Source organism: Taurulus bubalis (assembly GCF_910589615.1).
Source record: "Taurulus bubalis genome assembly, chromosome: 18".
Taxonomy (NCBI): domain Eukaryota; kingdom Metazoa; phylum Chordata; class Actinopteri; order Perciformes; family Cottidae; genus Taurulus; species Taurulus bubalis.
In genome coordinates, this window is record NC_136606.1 from 20,742,445 (window position 1) to 20,765,124 (window position 22,680).

The window sequence follows — 22,680 nt, forward strand, 5'->3', positions numbered from 1 at the left end:
AAGACAACCATCTATCTGGAGACGCGGCGTGTTGTCTCCGAATCAAGCGGTCAAGGTGACGCGAGGAGCCGCAAGAGGCGTGCGGTGTGCGGCGCGAGAGGAGCCACAGAGAGCCAGGAGACCGACGTCCCTCCGGCAGCGCAGACCGGTATTCTCTCCATCTTAAGCTCAGCCGAGCACAGGCTCTCCTGCAGAGAGAGAGAGAGAGAGAGAGAGAGAGAGAGAGAGAGAGAGAGAGAGAGAGAGAGAGAGAGAGAGAGAGAGAGAGAGAGAGCTGAACAGAACTTCATCACCGACCGGCTGTAGTGGTGCAGCATGTTCCACCTTCGGCCATCTCCGTTTAAACCCACTGTTTGATTTTGCGGGTGTGTTGCATTTATTTTTTGGGGAAACATTTTCCTTTTTCTTCCTTTCGGCTGATGTGAAGAGAAGCGACCCTTCTTTATTGGAATGATGTGGACCTCTCACGATTCTGTTGGATTTGTTTTCTTGGCTGGATTCTGTGTGCAGATGGGATTCTGCTTTGAAGGTAAGGAAACGACATTCCCTGAACCAGACGGCGGCACCGCGTCGCGCTGCTGCCGGCTGCCGCGCGCTGGTCGCCGGGAGAAAGTGCTCAAAGTGCGCAGTCCTCCTGGAGGAGCAGAGGAGGCTGTTTAGAGAAAGCTGTGTGAAGTGAGATGCACTGTAAAAAACCCAGAAAGGGGAAAAGAGAAAGCTCTTAATGAAGGATGGAGAAAAGGTTGCGGGTTTTTTCCTTCTTTTTTAACCTCGTGATGGCGAAAGAATGCAACTGGTGATTGTTTGAAATGAAGTGGTTTCCCGTCGTGTGGAGGAGATATAGGGGGTGGTGGTGGTGGGGGGAGGGGGTTCTATCATTATTTTGTTTTCCTGCCAGAAAATAGATTAAAGGAATATAAGTTTTTGGAAGAGGAGTGAGGAGCCGCGTGGTTCAGCACCGCGGACAGCTCCGCCGCTGTCCGCGGTGCTGAACGTCGGGCTGAAACCAGACGAGATCAGACTTTCTAACCTCCTAATCAACTCATCTCTGATAAGTGCGCCCGAGCCTGTAGATCATCTGCACCTGATGCTGTGTGGAAGTTTGCATGTGCGGATACACTCACTCCTTTTTTAATTTATTTATAAATCGTCGCCACTCTCCTTCGGGCCACATTCCCTCTGATCAGCGTCCTCCAAACAAACTGCTTGAGGCTTTCTTCCGTTTCCCTCTCATTCTGTCAGTCGAGTTATATGTGGTGTTAAATCTCGGGCGCAGAGCGCGCGACACCGGCCACATAATGACTTCAAATAAACAACTCTCTACATCCTCCTCTCGGTGTCTGAATAATGTATCCGTGGTGAGACTGCGCGTTATGTAAAATCCCGACGAAGAAGCTTGGGCACGAACGCACCTTCACCAGGATTCAACCACGCAGCCGCACATGTATGACTGCAGCCAGCAGGCCGTCTGGAACACACACACACACACACACACACACACACACACACACACACACACACACACACACACACACACACACACACACACACACACACACCGTCATAACCCCTCCTGTCTGGCCCGCAGGTCGCTTCACGGACCAGCCCTCCAACATGACGGTGAAGGAGGGGCAGAACATCGAGATGGCCTGCGCCTTCCAGAGCGGGACCTCGTCCGTGTACTTGGAGATCCAGTGGTGGTTCGTGAAGACACCGGAACCCGCTGACAGCGAGGAGGAGGTCGATGAAGAGGTACAAGGGACCTTTTCTCTCTCTCTCTCTCTCCCTCTCCCCCTCTCTCTCCCGTCACGAGCTGTGTGAGTTCTGTTTAAGCGCATCCAAAGCATCCAAAGGGAATAAGGACATCCAACAAGTTTCTGCGCTATTACGCGCCTTATGTCATCAGCTCGTGCGCGTGCATGTCGGCACTCCTGATGGAACTTTTTACTGATGAGGCACAACATGTACTGGCTTTTAAATCTCTCCCGGGGAAGAGTTATGGTGTGCATCACACGTTTAGACACGAGGCCTTACCTCATCACATGTGTGAACATTTGAGACATTTCGAGAACAGAATTATCAACACTGGATGAAGTCGGGGTCGAAATGAATTTCTTATTTCATTTTGTTGACATATTAGAGTCAAAGGTTTTCACAGAGGGATTTCTAGATATCTTTTTGTATCACCCCATGAATCAAAAAAATACTGCCATAAAAACATGTTTTTAGGGATAACATGTAGAAATATGAGTATGAATGATGTATAAACTAACCCCTCGTTAAAAACCCTTCAGAATATAGAGAGGGATGGAAGTGGACAGTCTGGAGTTTGAAGTGAAGATTTCTGGCTTTGAGATTTAGAGAAAACCTTCATGCGTGTTTCAGAGGCTCTGCCCGTGAGCGGGGGAAGCAAACACTAATAGATTTCACCAGCAAGCATCCACAGTTTATTACTGTTTGAGACAATGTCTTCTGAATAACACGTTTTCTGAAATCATATGTTTAAATATGCCAATGAGATATCACCTGATGGTATCTCATGCACACTGATGTGTTGTTTCCACTGGAAGGAGACTTGTTATGGAGGCAAAACAGAGAAGCATCTTTATTGACGTGTCTCTCCTGAGCCGTTCCTCTGAGGTGAACAACAGCTGCTTTAATAGGAACGTTAAAATAATATGTGTTATTACTGAGGCTTTCCTCCTCATAGCGGATGTTCTCACGTTGGATTTCAGCTTCTTTCCCTCTCACAGTTAAAATAATCCTCCACGCTGAGCAGGGGAAAAATAACATTAATCAAAGACTACTGAAAGAATAAATGAGCTCGTTCTGGACATTAATTACATGATAAATGAAGTAAATGAGCCTGACTATTCATGAATGGAGGAAAAAAAGAAGTTTCTGAATCAATACAGCTAAAGCATATTCTTGTACATTGCCTCATTAAGCAGCACATTGTTATGTATGCTCCCTTTGCCCCGTGATGCTCTGCTGCTCAGTGGATGAGAGGCAGTGGGCTTCAACATGGAAGCGTTGGCTTGCTTACACATTGTGAGGCAGCTATCTGCGTCTCTTCGGTCGCATTGTGACGCCGACATCAAACGGGTTTCTATTTCTATGACAACGAGGAGGAGAGATGTGACAGGGGGATGGATCCATATCCTTGTGGTTTAATTCCTGTCCCATTGTTGCTGGGCTGCTCGTGGCGCCGGCCGGGCTTTGATGTGGGTTTGATCCCACGTGACTCTTGGATGTTTGGCTGAAGTGAGACTATTGATGCCGACATCTCATTGTTACCCACATTTCTTATCATGGAGGCTGTTTGAGAACGAAAGCCGTGTGTGTGTGTGTGTGTGTGTGTGTGTGTGTGTGTGTGTGTGTGTGTGTGTGTGTGTGTGTGTGTGTGTGTGTCCTGCAGTGCTGCAGTTTGAATGGGAGCAGAGTCAAGGCAGTGTCAGAGATGCGGCTCGGGAATCAGCTGGTCTTCTGGACGTTTAGGGAAATGAGGACAATGTCTTGGAATTCATTCAAATATGTCTTGAAATAAAGCAAAAGTGTTGTTGGATCTGCAGAGAGGAAGAAAAGAGGAACGTCAAGAGAACAGACAGCTCTTTTCAAGTTAAAATAACCAGGCAGAAGGAGGCGGGAAACGTGGAGCCAATGTGGAAGAGCCCTAGATGTGCATTCTCTCTCCTGACCACCAGGGGGCGACTCCTCTGGTTGTATAGAAGTCTATGCTTCATGTGTTAAAGCTGCATTCTCTCTCCTGACCACCAGGGAGTGACTCCTCTGGTTGTATAGAAGTCTATGCTTCATGTGTTAAAGCTGCATTCTCTCTCCTGACCACCAGGGGGCGACTCCTCTGGTTGTATAGAAGTCTATATAAATGACTCTACTTCTCTTGATGTATTCCCTCAGTAAACATTGTAAACATGAGTTTATGTCTCAATCTCTAGTTTCAAGTCTTCTTCAATACAGCATGATGTTCATTTAGTACATGATGCTCATTTAGAGTCAAACAGACCATAAAGCAGACTTTAGGGGCGGGGCTAATGTGATTTACAGGCCGCTACAATTTCTTCGTTTTAGACCTTTAACACATCTTTTTTTAGTTGATGTCAGTTCATTTTAAAATGACGTAACCGTTGCCCTATAATGTGTTATTAGCCACCTATTGTTGTCAAATTCTGCAATGCGTGCAGATGTGGATAACAGTTAATCCTTTTTGTGAAATGAATTTAATATAAATGCTAATAATCCTGATCTTTACTAAATGCATTCATAATCTGCTAATCAAAGCTACTTAATTCGGCCACCATTCATATCGTGATATTCTGATTCTATTATATTCCAAAAGCATTCTAATTAATTTCTCAGCTCCAACTTGCAGAGTCACACTCTCTGGTCCACAGATTGGGGTTGAGTTTCATTTATCAAATATGAAACAAAACAAGCAAAATACAAACAAAGAGCACGAAGCAGAAATAATATACATAAAATAAAACACAAGTAAGCATAGACAGCAGGGAAATAAAACACCCAGAACAAGTAGATGTGTGCTAACAGCAGCAGCATCATGAGGGTCAACATGAGGGTCATCATGAGGGTCAAGATGAGGGTCATCATGAGGGTCAACATGAGGGTCATCATGAGGGTCATCATGAGGGTCAAGATGAGGGTCATCATAAGGGTCATCATGAGGGTCATCATGAGGGTCAAGATGAGGGTCATCATGAGGGTCATCATGAGGGTCAACATGAGGATCATCATGAGGGTCAACATGAGGGTCATCATGAAGGTCAACATGAGGATCATCATGAGGGTCATCATGAGGGTCAACATGAGGGTCAACATGAGGGTCATCATGAGGGTCAACATGAGGGTCAACATGAGGGTCATCATGAGGGTCAACATGAGGGTCAACATGAGGGTCATTATGAGGGTCAACATGAGGATCATCATGAGGGTCAACATGAGGGTCAACATGAGGGTCAACATGAGGGTCATCATGAGGGTCAACATGAGGGTCAACATGAGGGTCATCATGAGGGTCAACATGAGGGTCATCATGAGGGTCAACATGAGGGTCAACATGAGGGTCATCATGAGGGTCAACATGAGGGTCAACATGAGGGTCATCATGAGGGTCAACATGAGGGTCAACATGAGGGTCATCATGAGGGTCAACATGAAAGAAAGAATGTGTTTGAACATCTGGCAGGAAGTAAAGATGTCAGAGATGAAGAGCTGATGTCTGATGCACAGTAAAGATGGAGATGCTGAGGTGATCCATGTTTTAAATATGTATCCGGAGATCTTTGGGAACATTCCCGTTATCTCCAGACAGCGAGACGTCTTTTCTAAACAGAGCAGCATTTTAGACCTCTCCAGAATGAGCAGTGGTTTGGTAATATGATAAATGATCAGTGGTTTGGTTAATATGATGCATGATCAGTGGTTTGGTTAATATGATGCATGATCAGTGGTTTGGTTGATATGATGCATGAACAGTGGTTTGGTTAATATGATGCATGAACAGTGGTTTGGTTAATATGATGCATGATCAGTGGTTTGGTTAATATGATGCATGATCAGTGGTTTGGTAATATGATGCATGAGCAGTGGTTTGGTAATATGATGCATGAGCAGTGGTTTGGTTAATATGATGCATGATCAGTGGTTTGGTTAATATGATGCATGAGCAGTGGTTTGGTAATATGATGCATGAGCAGTGGTTTGGTTAATATGATGCATGAGCAGCCCAAACAGTCCTGTTGATGTGGAGAGAACTGTAATGAACGAGGTAGAGTCCGATGAAGAGCACAGCTGGATCCATCTGTGATGTTTCTACAGGATGTGATTTGATTAGCGGGGCGATCCTCTCCATCTCGTGACGCTTGTGGACGTGGATGAGCGAGAGAGAGAGAACAAAGGAGAGAGAGCGCTGCTGTTCAGGACACAACAAGTGTCCATGATTCTCCTCAGATTATAAACCACACACTGCCAGCTCATAATTATGCACACACAGAGCGGGAAACAAAATATTCACACCTCTCCGTGACAAAAGCAGCGCGTGTTGCTGATGGGATTTGTTACAGTTGTGATGTTGTTGAATAGAGTGAAGACACAGAGGAGGAAGAGCAGCGGGTCGTCACTCTGGATGGCATTTTGGCTGCAGTTACTTCGGTCAGCGGGGGAGAGATAACACATTATGATCTGCTGCTATTTCATATGCTGTTGCATATTCTTGGTCTGATTTTGGTATTTTGGATAATGATCGGCAAAGGAGGCAAAGCAGCTCTGGACAGAAAGAAGAAAATCATTTCTAGGATGAGATGTTAAGTGGAGCAGCAGAAGTCATTGGTTGGAGGAATGATTTGGCACTTCTGTCATTTAAAAAGCTCATTTGACGTTTATTGCAATAAAATGTCCCAGAAAGCCTTTCTGCTTTCATTTTGAATGCAGGAGACATTTTTAAAACCAACTCTCTGAGTTTGAGGTCAAAGCTGATCCAGACTCACGGCCCAGCTGCTGAGGGGTGTTCTCATCTGATCCCATCACGTGTGTGTGTGTGTGTGTGTGTGTGTGTGTGTGTGTGTGTGTGTGTGTGTGTGTGTGTGTGTGTGTGTGTGTGTGTGTGTGTGTGTGTGTGTGCGTGTGGTGAAAAGGAGTTCTTGTTGTTTCCACACAACATCAACAACTTGAGGAAACCAGACAGGAAGCTGAATCCATGCAAAGCTTGATCCAGTGAAGTGAATATTAAACTAGTGGACTGATCGGATCAGTGTCATTGATCTCTAGAGATCAGATGATCTCTAGAGATCAGATGATCTTTACTTTCTTCACGGAGACAGACACGAATGAAAAGACTGCTTTGGAAATAGAATAAATATTGGAACATAGATTGAGAGGAAAAGGAAGAGAGACGGTGACGGAGACGAGAGAGGAAGAGCAGGTGCTGCCCCCTGTGGCCGGGAGAGGAAGAGCAGGATGAACCTGTGCTGATGGACATGAAACTACCATGACCACAATAATCATCTGTTCTTTGGTTCATAGAGGAAGCTTTAGGCTCAATGCAACACGGCATCAATACAATTACAATATATATTTATATATATATATAGTCGTGGGAATTTACTTTTAAATGAGCAGATTATTTAAACATGATCAACATTCATCTCCTAACGACGACGTTCCCGTACAACAGCATTGCTTTGTGAATATTACATTTCCTAAACTAATTTCATAGTTATTTTCCGCCAATCCATTTGTATTATTAGTTGTTTGTCCCTTAAACCCGACCAGAAACTTTGCAGTCTTGTTAGTTGTGTTTCATTTTAAAACACCCATAATGCAGAGGGAAAGCTGCTTCCCTCACCTGGGAGTGAGGATGTGTTTAGTGTCAGCAGAGATACGAGCTGCTGGCGTCTAAATGCTTCCTCTCTTATCTCCTCCAGCGTAGCGACACTGGACCATCACTTATGAAAAGGAAAGAAGATAATGCCGACCCACAATCCCTCGCTGCATAAACGTATAAAGCGGTGCACCATTTGTCCGTTAATAACATCCACATTCAGCGTTTATTTGTGCGTTATGAATCCTCTGCAAAGCTTCTAGGAGGTGTGATGTGCTTCGGTCCTGCTTCAGTACAGCGGGGAGCTTCCCATTGATCTCACTCTTCTACGTGTTTGAAAGGAATTTGCTAAAAAATAAAACACAGCAAACAAATCTTGTTTATATAGTAAAGAATTACTCACATTTTTGGCTATTTTGCCTTCATTAGACTGGTCAGTCCATTTAGTGGGGCCGTGTTCACTGGTTCAATATGACATGTTCTGTTTCCATCTGTGTAGAGTAGTATGACCCGTCCTGTTCATGCGGTGACATCATGCGGTGACATCATGCGGTGACATCATGCGGTGACATCATGCGGTGACATCATGCGATGACATCACGCGATGACATCATGCAGTGACATCACGGGGTGACATCACGCGGTGACATCACACGATGACATCACGCGGTGACATCATGCAGTGACATCATGCGGTGACATCACGCGGTGACATCACGCGGTGACATCATGTGATGACATCACGCGGTGACATCACGCAGTGACATCATGTGATGACATCACGCGATGACATCATGCAGTGACATCACGGGGTGACATCACACGGTGACATCATGCGGTGACATCATGCGATGACATCACACGATGACATCATGCGGTGACATCACGCGGTGACATCATGCGGTGACATCACGCGGTGACATCATGTGATGACATCACGCGATGACATCATGCAGTGACATCACACGGTGACATCACGCGGTGACATCATGCGGAGACATCACGCGGTGACATCATGCGGTGACATCACGCGGTGACATCACGCGGTGACATCACGCGATGACATGTTGTATAAACACATAATAAGCAACCTCAAACATAACATATCCAACTTCACGAGGACATATATTAAAGTATATCACGAGGACATATGTTAAAGTACATAAAAGTCCAAAAGAAACACAGATTTGTGGTCTATATCGTGATCCTATTGGAGGATCTCCACCAGCAGGTCAGGAATCACTGTTACCATCGGTAACCAGCAACTAACATCAAAGTCAATCTGACTTATGTCATAAAATTATTATTGAAGAGCAGCATTTGAATGAATGACTATAGGAATATTCTTCTATTTATGTACAGGGCAAGACTACATATGTCCTCCTTGTGTACAGTCATGCATTATGTATCTTTACATATGCTTTAAGAGGTCAGAAGAAAATAAAAAATCAATGAAATGTATAATTCTTACTCCCCACACATTGAAGTAAAGCCAAAGTCAACCACATGAAGGGTTAAGAAGGGAGGAAAGGTCGAGTCAAGGTTCATTTAAACATGTTGATTCCAGCCTGAGGAAAATATAAGCATCATTATGTTTATGGATTCTTTGTTAATGTGATCTAAAATAAGGCAAAATCCTTTTCTGAGATGCCAAAACTATTTAAGCTTTAAACTCATAACTGACTTTGGAAACAAACCGGCATCCGTCTGCAGCGCTGTGTGTGAGTCACGCTTTTATACGTACAAACTATACTTCATGACTGTTTGAGACATTGCTCGCCGCCTCCTCCCTCCTCTTCATCAGCTGGTAGCAGGTGATTGACAGCTGCCTCCTCCCTCCTCTTCATCAGCTTGTAGCAGGTGATTGACAGCTGCCTCCTCCCTCCTCTTCATCAGCTGGTAGCAGGTGATTGACAGCTGCCTCCTCCCTCCTCTTCATCAGCTGTTGCAGGACATGTTGGCCTCAAAAACTGACATCTGTAGAAATATTTGGTCTGATTTTGAACCTGAGCATCTCCAGATTAATGGTTTTATGATCCGCGGCATGAGGCGTGATAGAACAATAAACCCAGCCGGGAGGAGTGAGACTCTCCTCTTCTTACTTTGGAGGATTCCACTCTTCCAGTTCGTCTTTAGTGTTTCATTCTGTCGAGCGGCCATGTGAGGAAGACGGTTTATTGCTGCGCCTGCAGAGATAATCTAAATGGTTATGATGATGTAATGCTTCACCTGCAGCGTCCAGATCAACACACATCAATGCCGTCTGGAGGGAAACACACACACACACACACACATACGCACGCGCACGCACACACACCAGGGGCGTTTCTAGGATTCAAAGAAAGGGGGGGCTTAGCCCCTAGAGAACTAGCATGTATGCGCGCAGCACGCGGCAATTTCTTTTGAGGCCCCGGATATCCATTGTTTCAGACAGTTCATAGATTGGTTCATCAGAAAGAGTGTGATTTTGCTCTGTAGTTTTGCATTCATTCAGTATATGATAACAGAAGAGACAGAATTTTAGGGTCATAGTGAACACAAATATGAACTTTTCTCAAATAACGAGAGAGAAATACTTTTCCTGCTTGTAAAGGAAAGACGGATAAACTAGCTTTCATATACTCATCACTCCCAAATCCAATGGATGGAGAACGGACTGGACAGTGTCAACTTTTGAGTTGTTTACTTGTTTTACTTTGAGCAGAAGGGAATAATATTGTGATCAACATTTACATCTATTTTGTTGTCCGTGTAGTTTTTATAAACCAGTGATATTTTATGCTCATTTGGACACTATCACTGAGATAGAGATGAACTAGTTCAGTGTCTAATATAACATTCAGTAGAAGAAGAAAAACATGAATAACAAAAATAAAATAAAAACACATTTCAAGTACATCTTAATTATCGAATGATAAATATTGTATGATGGTGCTCCTTACTATGAGATAAACTCCTTGGTATAGTTTATATGAGATAAACTCCTTGGTGTAGTTTATATGAGATAAACTCCTTGGTATAGTTTATATGAGATAAACTCCTTGGTATAGTTTATATGAGATAAACTCCTTGGTGTAGTTTATATGAGATAAACTCCTTGGTATAGTTTATATGAGATAAACTCCTTGGTATAGTTTATATGAGATAAACTCCTTGGTATAATCCTGCTGTGGTTGATGAGAGATGTTACTTGGCAGAGTGAGAAAGCCAGCGCAGCAGCCTCCCCAAGGTCCTAGTGCCCTAAGGTTAAGGATGATGATAGGCTATTGGATTGTAATTTTAAGGGGAGAAAACATACAAACCAGAACACACGCACATATGTAGCATGCTAGAGTTATAAATAATTCATCCATGTGAGAAACAATAGTTTAATTTAATGACATCACCTAAATAAAAATAAAGCTTTTTCTTTTCTTTTTTTTTAATAATATTCGGGGCTAATTAAAAAACATCCGAGGCTTTAGCCTAGGGACGCCACTGACACACACCAGTCAGAGGTGAACACACAATGTGCTTCCTGTGGTGGAAGCGATGCACAGCAATAAGGACGCATAGCGGAGGCTTCCTCTCATCACAGAGGCACACGGCGTGGAACACAACACAGGAACTGAAGGCTGTGTCACACGCGGCGGACAAAGAGCCTCATTACCATGTTTTTCAATTTGAAAATACATTAGTGATTTCCCCTTTTGGGTTCAAACCCCAAATCCCCATTGTTCTGGAGAGGTGGATTCACGTCTTCCCGGGTTTGATCTTTTTTTATCCCGCTAATCCGACCAGTATTGTTTGCCATAAGATCAGTCCATTGAGTAAATCTTTACAGCCCTGTCCACCGCTAATTCTGTTTGGTGTGGATTATGTTTGGATTCATGGAAACAACGGAGAAAAGGTAACTGTTCTGATGCTCTCAGCCGGCGCTCGTGAGTTTGCAGTCACGTTTTCACACGTGAATAGAGAATGAACACATACAAAGTAAAGAAAAACAGCTTTGAATCAATTTCCTAAATCTTTGCATATCTGGAATATTGGAATAGCTACAATACACCTTGATGCTGTGAATGCTAGTGGATCAAACACACAGAAGGAGATGCAGCTGGAGACTCCACGCCTGTGAGCTGTTTAAAAATTCATAACTGCATTTCACTCCTCAAATACCGCCCGCAGTGCATTAATGGCTCGTCTGCTGGATGCAGACCTGCTTCACCTGACCTGGGATATGTTAGGAGACGGAGTGACGTGTCTCTAGAAGTGAGATGGATAAGAGAAGGCGAGCCGGCAGCCACACAGAGATCAGCTGAGGCCGGCGGCCAGAATACCAACGACCAGCACGCACACATCCAGAGGAATGCACTGCAGACACTGAGCTTTACTCTCCCAGCCGCTGAGTTTATAAACCCAGCAGGTGAAACAGCGAGGGAGCGTCACACCGTGCTCTCAGCCTGACCTTCACTGACCTCCATCACGGCTCCTCCGACCCTCTGAGATAACGGCGTCTGGAGTCAATAGGATGCACCAGGCGGAGTCACACACACACACACACACACACACACACACACACACACACACACGTCTGTAATGATTGTAATGGTTTCCTAATGGTTTTCGGCGAGCCCGGGTCCCCAGCAGGGGGCCGTTAGTGTGCAGCATGAAAGGCTTTCTGACTCGCTGTCAGGCTCCACTGCAGCTCCGCTCACGGGAGGAGGCTTCCTCTAAATGACCGTGCTGCTGGAACCAGTGGCCCAGTGGCACGTTCCCACTATACTGGCCTGTGGCTTCATTTCCATCAGCGTAACCTTTGTGATTGCTCACAGTCAAAGTTGCACCTCCAGACCAGCACATTAGCTGAAAGTGTTTCTCAGTGGTAATGAAAGTATTAGTGATGATGAACAGTTTGGTAAAATCCTGTTGGATGAAAGGATGGAGCTTTAGAGCTGTCAGACTCACTGGTTGTTACTGGAGACATGAAGCTGGAACGTCCAACACACAATTAGTCTCCAGACTTTAGACCAACACGAAAAGGATTCTTCATCATTCACTGTGAGGACCGGACACCTGAAGGCTGCTGGTCCCGTTTTATTGAAGACAAAAGCACGAGGAGAGAATGAAGACCAGCAGCTGCTGCTGGAACTGAAGCGTGCAAAGCAAGGTGTTCATGAGCAGCCCACGGAGGAAGAGGAGGAGGAGGAAGAAGTCACATGTTTCCTATTAACATCCTTGACTGTGGCGACACAGAAAGTCTATTTCCTATCAGCACAGTTTAGTAATGAACAGAAAGGGAAGAGTCCCTGTGGAGAGACGGGCTGCGTCTGTTCTGCTGAGTCATCCTCATTAATATCTATATGACCAATGAGTTCATCATTTATCTGTTTACTAGATCACAGTGTAACAATACAATAATATCATTAGCATACGTTTACTCATTAGCAGAATGGTCTACGTCATATACAATATGTATCATTGGATTATTATTATTGATGAATTCATGTGTTGATGCTGCGGGTAAAGGCAGAACTACTTTTTATTAATATGATATATACTATTTAATAATAGATCAAGTTGATTTATATTTTGTAATCTGAATATGCAAAGTAACCTAACTAGTAACTAATATTGCCAAATAAATGCGGTGAAAATGAAAAGTATCCTCTTTCCTCTAGTGATGGATATGATGTAACGCTGCAGAACCTTTCATAACTCTCCTTCAGAGGAGGGCGCATGTAAAGGCTGCTAACGTGCTACATTAGCAGCAAAAATAGTTCATAATAGTTCTACACATTGCATTGGACACATCATCGACAAGCAAGAAACATCTCACAGATATGTATTTCAATTTTATAGGAGGCTCTTAATTTTACATAACCAGCCTGTGCAACAGTGAGGCTCATGAAACACACACACACACACACACACATACACACACACACAGACACACACACACACACCCACACACACACACACACACACACACACACACAGATACACACACACACACACACACACACACCCACACACACACACACACACACACACACACAGATACACACACACACACACACACACACACGTATCGTTGGTCTTTGGAAACTAAAAGCGCTGAGATGACTCATTGGTTATGATGATGACTCAACATGGAATACAAACATAATGCGTTTGGAAAAGTGAAGGTCACAAAGACCATTTCCACTCTTTCAGACATTTGATTTGAGTTTGGATTTGCACAATTTTAATTTTAGTTCTCCTTCTGTGCCGTGAAGCCGGTCCTCCAGCTCTTTGAGCTCCCTGTCTGCACTATGCTTCACATGGAGGCTGTGACTCAACGTAAAGCTCCCTGTCTGCACTATGCTTCACATGAGGCTGTAATCCAACATGGCCGCTTCACATGAGGCTGGGATCCAACATGGCCGCTTCACATGAGGCTGGGATCCAACATGGCCGCTTCACATGAGGCTGTAATCCAACATGGCCACTTCACATGAGGCTGTGATCCAACATGGCCGCTTCACATGAGGCTGTGATCGAACATGGCCGCTTCACATGAGGCTGTAATCCAACATGGCCGCTTCACATGAGGCTGTAATCCAACATGGCCGCTTCACATGAGGCTGGGATCCAACATGGCCGCTTCACATGAGGCTGTGATCGAACATGGCCGCTTCACATGAGGCTTTGATCCAACATGGCCGCTTCACATGAGGCTGGGATCCAACATGGCCGCTTCACATGAGGCTGGGATCCAACATGGCGGCTCCGTGTCAGCTGATCGGACAGAAGCCCGACAGCCGGGTCACAACCTCACAATAAACCAACGTTTACTTGAGGAAACACATCTCACAAGTGCCTTCAAGAAAGAAGTGCCTCTGTTATGATGGAAACTAGTAAGATCTACAATAATAGACAACTGCCTCTTTAGAATGAGGACATGTGGATGAGAGGGTTTCAATGGAAATGAACCAATCAACCAGATAACTAAATAAAGCCTGAGGCCATTAGGATATCATATGGCAAGCACACTCTCAAATAGTATTACGGTTTAATGTGTTCTTTAATATTCACTCCAGATAGGTCTCAGAATGAAATCACCTTCAATTAGAAAAGAGAGAAGGAGAATTCTCAAAGGGGCCGAGAGAGAGTTTCTGCTGAATGACATCTGCATTAAGTGAAGGAAGGATCCCAACACCCAGGATGAGCAATTCTCTTCCTGCTAAGGGCGTCGTCATACCCTAAGGGGGCATTAGACGGGGAATGCAACAGGAGGCTTTCATTAATTGCCTGCACAAATCAGCCAGATCACCAGTCACCTGCAATCCTACAAACATAAAACTAATGTAACAGTTTATCATATTTTACATTTCATGTCTTTTCCTGTAAAATCCAGCAAACGTGTGTCAATGTGTTACATGCATGCGCCTTTTCAAAATGAACGTCCACTTCCTGCCCGCTCTGTTGAGCTTCACTGGTCTTTCTACTTTGTTGTTCATGATGACGTGGATAACGTACCAAACGTTTTTTGGGGGATATGTGCAGATCAAGGGGATATCTTCTTTTCCGTCGTTTAAGGATGTCGGATGCGACCGGCCGGACTTTAATAGCCAAACAGCCAACGAGTTCTTAAAGGAGGTCAAGAAATGATTTGATCTACTTTAGTCGGTCCATGTCTGAGGTCGTTTCGCAAGATTCTCCAGGCAAGTATATGGAAATATATTGTACAGTTTAAATATGGTGACAGGGAAGAAGTGGATACACATGAGTCGACCCCCGCTCTGTGGATTTGATCTATTTTAGGGTTCCAAATCTTCTTTATGGAAGTCTAAACTGTAATTTGATCTCATTTAAAATGTTGTAAAGTAGGTTAAGTCAGTAAAAAAAATTTCTAAAAGCAGATGCTCTTATTCAAACCAGTACAAATCTGAAAAGATGAAGCTGCTTTTGGTCTTTTTTGCATTTCTTGAAACCACAGCGCTGCTCTCCTCTGACTTCTCCTCTCTGACACGCCAGAGGAACCTTTTCAACCTTTTAAACCTTTTAAACCTTTTCAACGCCACTATTGGGCGGGTGGAGCCCGTTCATGTGCCGCAGAAGAACGAGATGACGGAGCGAGGGATGAAGGGACGAGCAGATGGGAAAAACATATGGGAGATGTGACGCAACAAGGATACGGACGCCTTTAGGGAAATATCTGTAAGAGAGTCATACATGCATGCAGAACAAATCCTCACTCCCCGTCCTATGTGTGTCTCCACAGCTCCGCCCTGTGTGCCGACTCGACTGTCGGACATGAACAGGACTCACGAGGCCGGGCCGTTATTCAGGAACGCCGTCTGCCTCTATGCAGCGGGCTGTGGCTACTAGCTAAAGTCAAAATACTGGCACTATACTCTCAAACTAGTTCTTGTGTGTTGTTTTCCGTATTGGTTTTATTCCAATGTATTTCCACACTCTGTCCAATGCTCTTCACACTTCTGCTCGAGCATCCAGTTCCCTCTGATCCAAAAGGGACGCAGTGTTTACCCAACATGCATCTACCCTCCGGTCCCACAGAGCATCTCACCCGTCATCGTATCAGGTTGATGGTCCGGCTGCCATTATCTTCTGCTATCCAACATTTTAACCTAAATATATATTTTTTGTTCTGTTCAGAATTAAACATGTCGGAGAGAAAATGGAGCAAAAATCCTAACAGAGCCGAGCAACAAACCTCCATGGAACCCAAACAAAAGGCGGCCTAGAACAAGTCGTTCTGAACGTCCTCCTGCTGACGCTCCCGTCTTTCTATTGGAGGAGGTTCCTCGCTGAGGGAAATGAACTGGAAGTATAGAAGTGGCAGCCGTGATAAAAGCTGTTTGAATTCTCTAAATGCTGAGGAAAGATGCTTCAATGCTTCCTTTCTTATCTCTATTTGCATCAGCTACACTGGACCATCATTCACAAAGAAAGGGGCATAATGTTGTCCCACAATGCCTTGCAGCAGCAACATTTAAAGCAATAACATCCACGTTGCTGTTCAATTGTCCGCTGTTGATGAAGCGAAAGCAGCCTTCTGAGGAGGAGTGAAGTCTACTTGAACTGAGCAGCATTGAGACTCCTTCTCATGTGTAAGAAATAAAGTCAATACGTGAAGAAAGGAAGTTGTCTTTCCTAAATTCTTATGAATTGTCCTTAATCTGTTAAGCCCTAGCGTCCCCCAATTGGGGGACCCTTTTATATCAGGAAAATCAGGAAAAAATCATGGTATAAATCCCTCCCCCCCCCAAAAAAAAACAAACATGTTAGGCATCAAATTAAACATAAAAATCAGGGCTACAATAATACATAATCCCGATGTACAACCTCTAAACACAACACAAACAATAAATAGGATTAGTGGTTAGGGTTATTAGGGTTAGGGTTAGGGCTAGGGCTTAAAGGGCTACCATCTTTCCTTGATGTCATGATGTTCTCCTTCCTGGTCAAGACAAAGCGGTTAGGAAAAGACATAGGAAGTCATCTTCTGACTATTCAGCTGCAGCCCATGAGCCGGTTGGGAAGGCGTCTCCGTGAGTCTCTAACGGTGAACATGACACAACCAGAGCCCTGATTCTGATGACCTGAGAGGAGTTTATTTTGAATCCAAAATTAAACCAGTGGTAAAAAAAAAGCCAGACCTAGTGAAATATGAAGACCCGCCTCTATTTGTAATCATGCAGCTCAAGTTTAAATGTGTAACATGGCTTCTTTGCAGAAAGAAGAAAACATGTTCTGGACCGTGGTCAACAGTAAGACAAAGCTATCGGTTTACCAGTTCATCTGGGTCTTGATTCCTACCCGTGGCTTTGGTGAAGGGGTTTAGGGAAAACCATCGGCCAAAAAGATCTCTTTCTGTAGGCCGGGCTCAGCCTGGGTGATCAGGGAGGAGCTCAGACAGCCTGGAATAGCCAGTGCTCCCGTAGTTCATAAGTGGTTATCTGAGGTGGTTGTGATCAGGATGGTCCCCTCCCTGTAGAGGCAACTAGTCAGAGGCCCTGTGGCAGACCCAGAACACGGGTTCATTAAGTCTGGAAGAGCCTCGGGGACCCCAGGAAGAGCGGGAACACGTGGTTGAGAGGAGGTAGTCTAGAATACTGGCCTGCGGACCCAGCCCTGATAAGTGGAAGATGATGGATGCACAGTCTATCATCACAAGACAGACAAAGGACACACATGCATGATGATTTGTTGGAAAGATAAGAGAGGACACAGTTTCTACAGTAAAAAAAAATAACAGGACTCCAAAAGTGAAGATGTTTCTCAAAGTTCAACTGGAAGTCTAAAATGTCCGCCGGCTTTCTGGAAACCAACTTTGTTCAGAAGCCAAAGAACCTTTGTGCTGTTGGACTGCCAACCATCTGATTTAGACCAAAAACCAGGACGGCAGTTTAGTTGTGATTTAACTTCAGGAAACTATGAGACAACCAGACACTTCACCATCTGGCTCCTCTTGGTGCTACTGCATCCCATTGGACTAGAGCAGGATCAGGCTGGCGGATCAGGATCAAACCAACGAGACGCATTCAAGCGCCCAGTCGCCGGAAAACTATGTTGGCATCGTACGTTTCTGCAAAGGAGTGTCGTTGCGTCGGGTCAGAGCTTTCATTCATACGAGGCTGATGAGAAATGTTTTTTTGAAACACGCTTTCTGGTTCAGAAACATTCAGTGCATCCTGTGACACATACAATACCAACATGTATTTCTGGCAACTTTGTTGATTCTAGTGGATTCAATAAAAAAAGCAATGTTGGAATAAAGGATGAAGAAGTGATTTAAGCCTCAGATCGAATACAAGTATCTTGATTAAGGTCTGAGCTGAGAGCTGCTGATGATTCTCTACTAATTCACTACAAGTGACACTTTTCACATTGCACAGTCATTTGATCCATTGTTAATATGAAAGTATTAACTAGTGCAGCTTTAAATATCCTCAGAGAAGACTGGCAATTATTATGAACTCTTTGAATTTGATTCTGAGAGCCTTATTTATCTTTTTCAGCCTTTTTTATTTTGTCTCAATAACTATCTATAAGTATGCACTTCACTCAGCTCCTCTCTTTTATTACAAACTACACACTTTGTGTCTTTTTCCCCTCCCAGAAGTGAACCAGTTTAAATCATCTAAAAGCTTGAGTACGGGCAAAACGTGCCAAAAGCAAACAACATGTGTTTTGAGCCGACATGTCCAGAGCTTCTCTCCTCACTTCACAGGACGGTTCCCACATTATGGATTCAGAAAAAGCATACACAAGTTTATAGAATACACATCAATCAATGTTGCTCTCACGTGCAGCCAATACATATTTACCAACAGCTTTTCCATAATCCGCAATATTCCGTTTGGTGCTTTCATCAGCAGCAGATAATGACCAATGATGGCAGAAAAAGAGCTTATAGACATCACAGAGGGACAGGAAATTAAACATGGATTATGGAGATGGTTTATCCTTCTGTTTGATCGCAGAGGCAGATGATAACAGATGCGTAATGATGGAGGTGTTGAGGGTGACTGTGACTTCAACACCATAGAGATCAGTTTATACTCACTCTGTTCCTCATGTCCATCTGAATGCACAAGCTCTACTTTATATATTGCTGATGTGTCGGTGAGGATTATGTTGAGAACAGGAGCTGGTGCGCATGCCTGCTGTGATGCTGAAGATAACGGCGCTTCCCTTTAACAGAGCACGGTTTGGTGTTTTCAACCTCCAACTCGGCTCAAAAGTAATCCATTAACCTCCATCATATTCATTAATAGAACAACTAAAAGTTTTAAATTGCTTTTTCTTTCCTGCTCGTGGGGAATCTGACCGCCCTGAGCTGCAGGCTGCTTCTCTTCTCTCTATCTGGCCCAGACTTGTTTTTTCCTTGCCAAAGCGTGGCATTCTATTTGTTCTCTGTGCACACAAGGGTGGAGAATCCACTGTCACAGACGTGTGGTCGTGAACAGCAAAGCCACTTTATTGCTTTTGATGTCAGCCCAAGTAACCGACGTGCAGCCGATCCGCCGCCAGACAAGCGGGAGGCGGCGCCGCATATCTGCCTTTCTCTAGCGGCGGCTGCAGATAACTCGACCGACGGATCCTCTGCTGCCACGGCTCCTCTTGACCCCGCTGTGACCCGGAACCAGGGTCAGGGTTAGTTACCACCAGAGGGGATCCGGATCCATTCGGTGTCACAACAGCAGTTGTCAGTCTTGGAGAAGTACTTTTCCAAATTGAATCAAAGGCTTCTCCGAATGCCTCCAGATGATGTGTTTGTTCTCCGTTGGAGGAATCGTCCGTTGTTGGAAACAAGTTGCAACTCTTTGCTGGCTCTGTTGCTGCTGCTGTCCTATCCGGCCTCCAGACCTTTGTTTATTGCATCATTCTTGTTGAGTGGTTTTGAACAAGCAATTTTTTTTCTCCAATATAATTTTTTATGAAACATTTTGGCCAAAAGTCGGGGTTGATGTCATAGATATATAAAGAGAAGTTGGAGGTGTGGGCTCATTTACTCCTATTTAAGATGCTAAGTGATGCATGAAGCAAGAATAATGTAACCTCTGAACCTCAAATGTTCCACATCCATAGAGCAAGCCCCTCCCACCTGCTCAGCCTAGGGCTCCTTCACATAGCAGGTAGCACTGAATGAACTGGAGTCAGTTATAAATGCATTTTACAACAATTTGTTTAAGGCTATTCCACTGTTTGCACTTGGAAGTTGATGATCTTCAAAACCAGCCACCAGCCACGCTTTGGAAGTAGAGCTAGCTGCTAGCACTAGCAACATTACTTTAAAGTCTTCTTTTCGCTCAGAGGGAAGAGAAAGCTGCACCAGAGAGAGAATGACTTGAAAGATGAGTTTTGACAGCTGTATAATATGTTTTTCTTTTTGTCAAATTTCACATAGAATGTGGACGGTGTATCTGCCAAGCTGTTGTGTCAAATTCTAGATACGTATCTGCTAATCTTTACCCCGCCAGCTGCATGCCATTTGATCTCATGTCAAACATATTCACATGAGACTGAGTCTCTGCTTTGTCACATCTACAGCACCTGCTATTGTACAGGCAGGGGATGCTGCTGCAATGCTCCCTGTACGTCAAACCTCTACAGCAATGTGCATGTGTGCTTCTCCACACGTTAGATCGTAACGAACCATCTAATGATTTATGTTTTTAAAAACCTAAAAGGGTCAACTCTGATGTCAAATGGAGCGACTGCCTGGTGAATCCTAGCGCTGCAATGTGAAAGAGTGCTAGCAGAGTTACGCCATCCAGCTATGTCGCCGTTTTAATTCACCAAAGAAATCAAGTTCAAACTCACACAGGATTTAAGTCCTTCAGTTGAATGTATTGTTTGTTATTCCAAGGATCCATTAGTTTCCATTCTGTTCATTTCAAAGCTGGGAAAGTCTGTTGGACGTGCAGCTTTATCTTCATTGGATCATTTCCAACTGATCTTGCAGAACTCATTAAGAGCACGATTAATCTTAGCTGTATTCGTTACAGCAGTGATCTGATTGCTTGTCTCTTTTTTTGTCTTGATGATGTAACCTCAGCACAAACAATGTTGTAATTGTATCATTTATTGCACTTCTGTCCATCCTGGGAGAGGTTTCTTCTGCCTGCCTCTGAGATGTGAGGCTGATGCCGTTTGCTGGACAGATTGGAAAGCCTTCTGGCACAAATGTGTAATAGTTGGCTATACAAATAAAATGTAATTTAACTGAATTATCAGACTCTGAATACTCTACCAGACCACAACTGTTTTAGACCATGGAAATAAGATATTGGAGTTCTTCATTTAGGTGGTGTTCTCCTTAATGACACCTGATTAGCTTTTGGAAAGAAACATGTATGTATTTGCTTCAGCTTTTTTTAAATAGAGTTTTACAGCCAAATATGGCAGATCACATGACAATCTGCACAACATGTGACACCCATTGTCCTCAGATCCTCAAGTCTGATCCAGTTAAAATGATAATATGTGAGAATGAGCATAACTCCTCGAGGTTATGAAACCACAAGTGACATTTGGAGGGCAGGACAACCTTACTGTGTTTAATACCACGAGGAAGACAGTATTTCTTTTCGTTCTACCCCGGATCATAATGGCAGCAGCTCATTGCAGGAACAGGAGCGGAGGATGATTTGTTTCGGCTCACAGGACTCATGGCCCGTAATGCCTTCCCTGCGGAGCTTTGATCTAATGTAGAGACTGTTATTGGCTGCCGTGATTCATTTCTCTAATTGCATCCAGTCCCCTACTCACCTATATCTTCACTGGAATATAGATAATTGCATGCCTTCTGCAATATTTTAAATCTGTACTGTATTGTTTCCTACGCAGTATAAATCCATCCATATTTTAAAATCATACCTACACATAGAAAGGCGCACTCAGTAGAGTGAGGTCTGCATCGACCACGGCTGTAATGTTTTATTTAAAGAATACAAACCAGGATTGTCTCGACGGCAAGTCTCACACTCAGACGCGCTCTCTTTGTACTCGGTGCAGACGTCTGGATTACTGCACACTGACGACATGAGACAGAATGTCTGAGTATGATACTGCAGCTCAGCCAACCCAGAATGCATTGTGTCTGTGTGCCTCCAGACCCACCTTGTGAGAGTTTGAGCCGGGCTAAAAGCGGTTCATATGGTACCGTATTAAGTTATAATATGTGTTTTTGTGAGAAAGGCACCATTTAGTTTCCCAATATGTCGTCAAGTCATCCAAAGCATGGCTGGTGTGCAACGTTGGTACTGTTCCAGACACAGACTGTGATCCTCGCAGCAGCAGAGCAGCGGCTAAATGGCGGCGATGCCCTCAGCTGTGTTATGAGTGACCGGGGGACGGTTAGGACGGGGAAGTGAGGAGTCAGCTGTTTGGCTGTAGCAAACAGGCAATGCCAGGTGTTTTGAGAAAGTGAAATCCACTTCAACCATTAAAGGTTCCTGAGCATGCAGCCAGAACTGGCCACCCAACACATTGAGCAGTTTGCTGCAGCAGATTCACCGCGGACAGACACAGAGGTGCACACGCTCTCGCAAACTCTCATTCGGTGGAATTATCTCCTGGCAGAGATACTAAAACGGCGACGGCTGCTGAATAATAGTGAGTAGATCCATCGGCCTTGGCAGGAGGCTCACTGTTAAAAGGTTTCTTTAACCCAAACAAAAGCCAATGTCTACATATTATCTCTGAATTGTCTGGCAGGTTGGAGACGCAGTGGAGCCACCGACAAAGTGTCCAACACTAGCTGACTCACGTTCAAAAAGCAGCAGGAAGTACGAGTCGCGTATCCTTTATCACAAATATGTCTAGATGTCTGAATT

The 22,680-nt window shown here is 44.3% G+C and overlaps 1 protein-coding gene across 1 annotated transcript in view; it reads left to right on the forward strand.

Moving 5' to 3' along the window:
- Positions 1-450: 450 nt before the first annotated feature.
- Positions 451-22,680, forward strand: part of vstm2a (V-set and transmembrane domain containing 2A) — a gene marked incomplete at both ends in the record, with an annotated part of 78,151 nt that continues 55,921 nt past the window's right edge. The window contains 2 exons of the mRNA XM_079234571.1: positions 451-529; positions 1,589-1,752. Of these exons, the coding sequence (XP_079090697.1) occupies positions 451-529; positions 1,589-1,752 (243 nt within the window). The remainder of the gene's footprint in view (positions 530-1,588; positions 1,753-22,680) is intronic.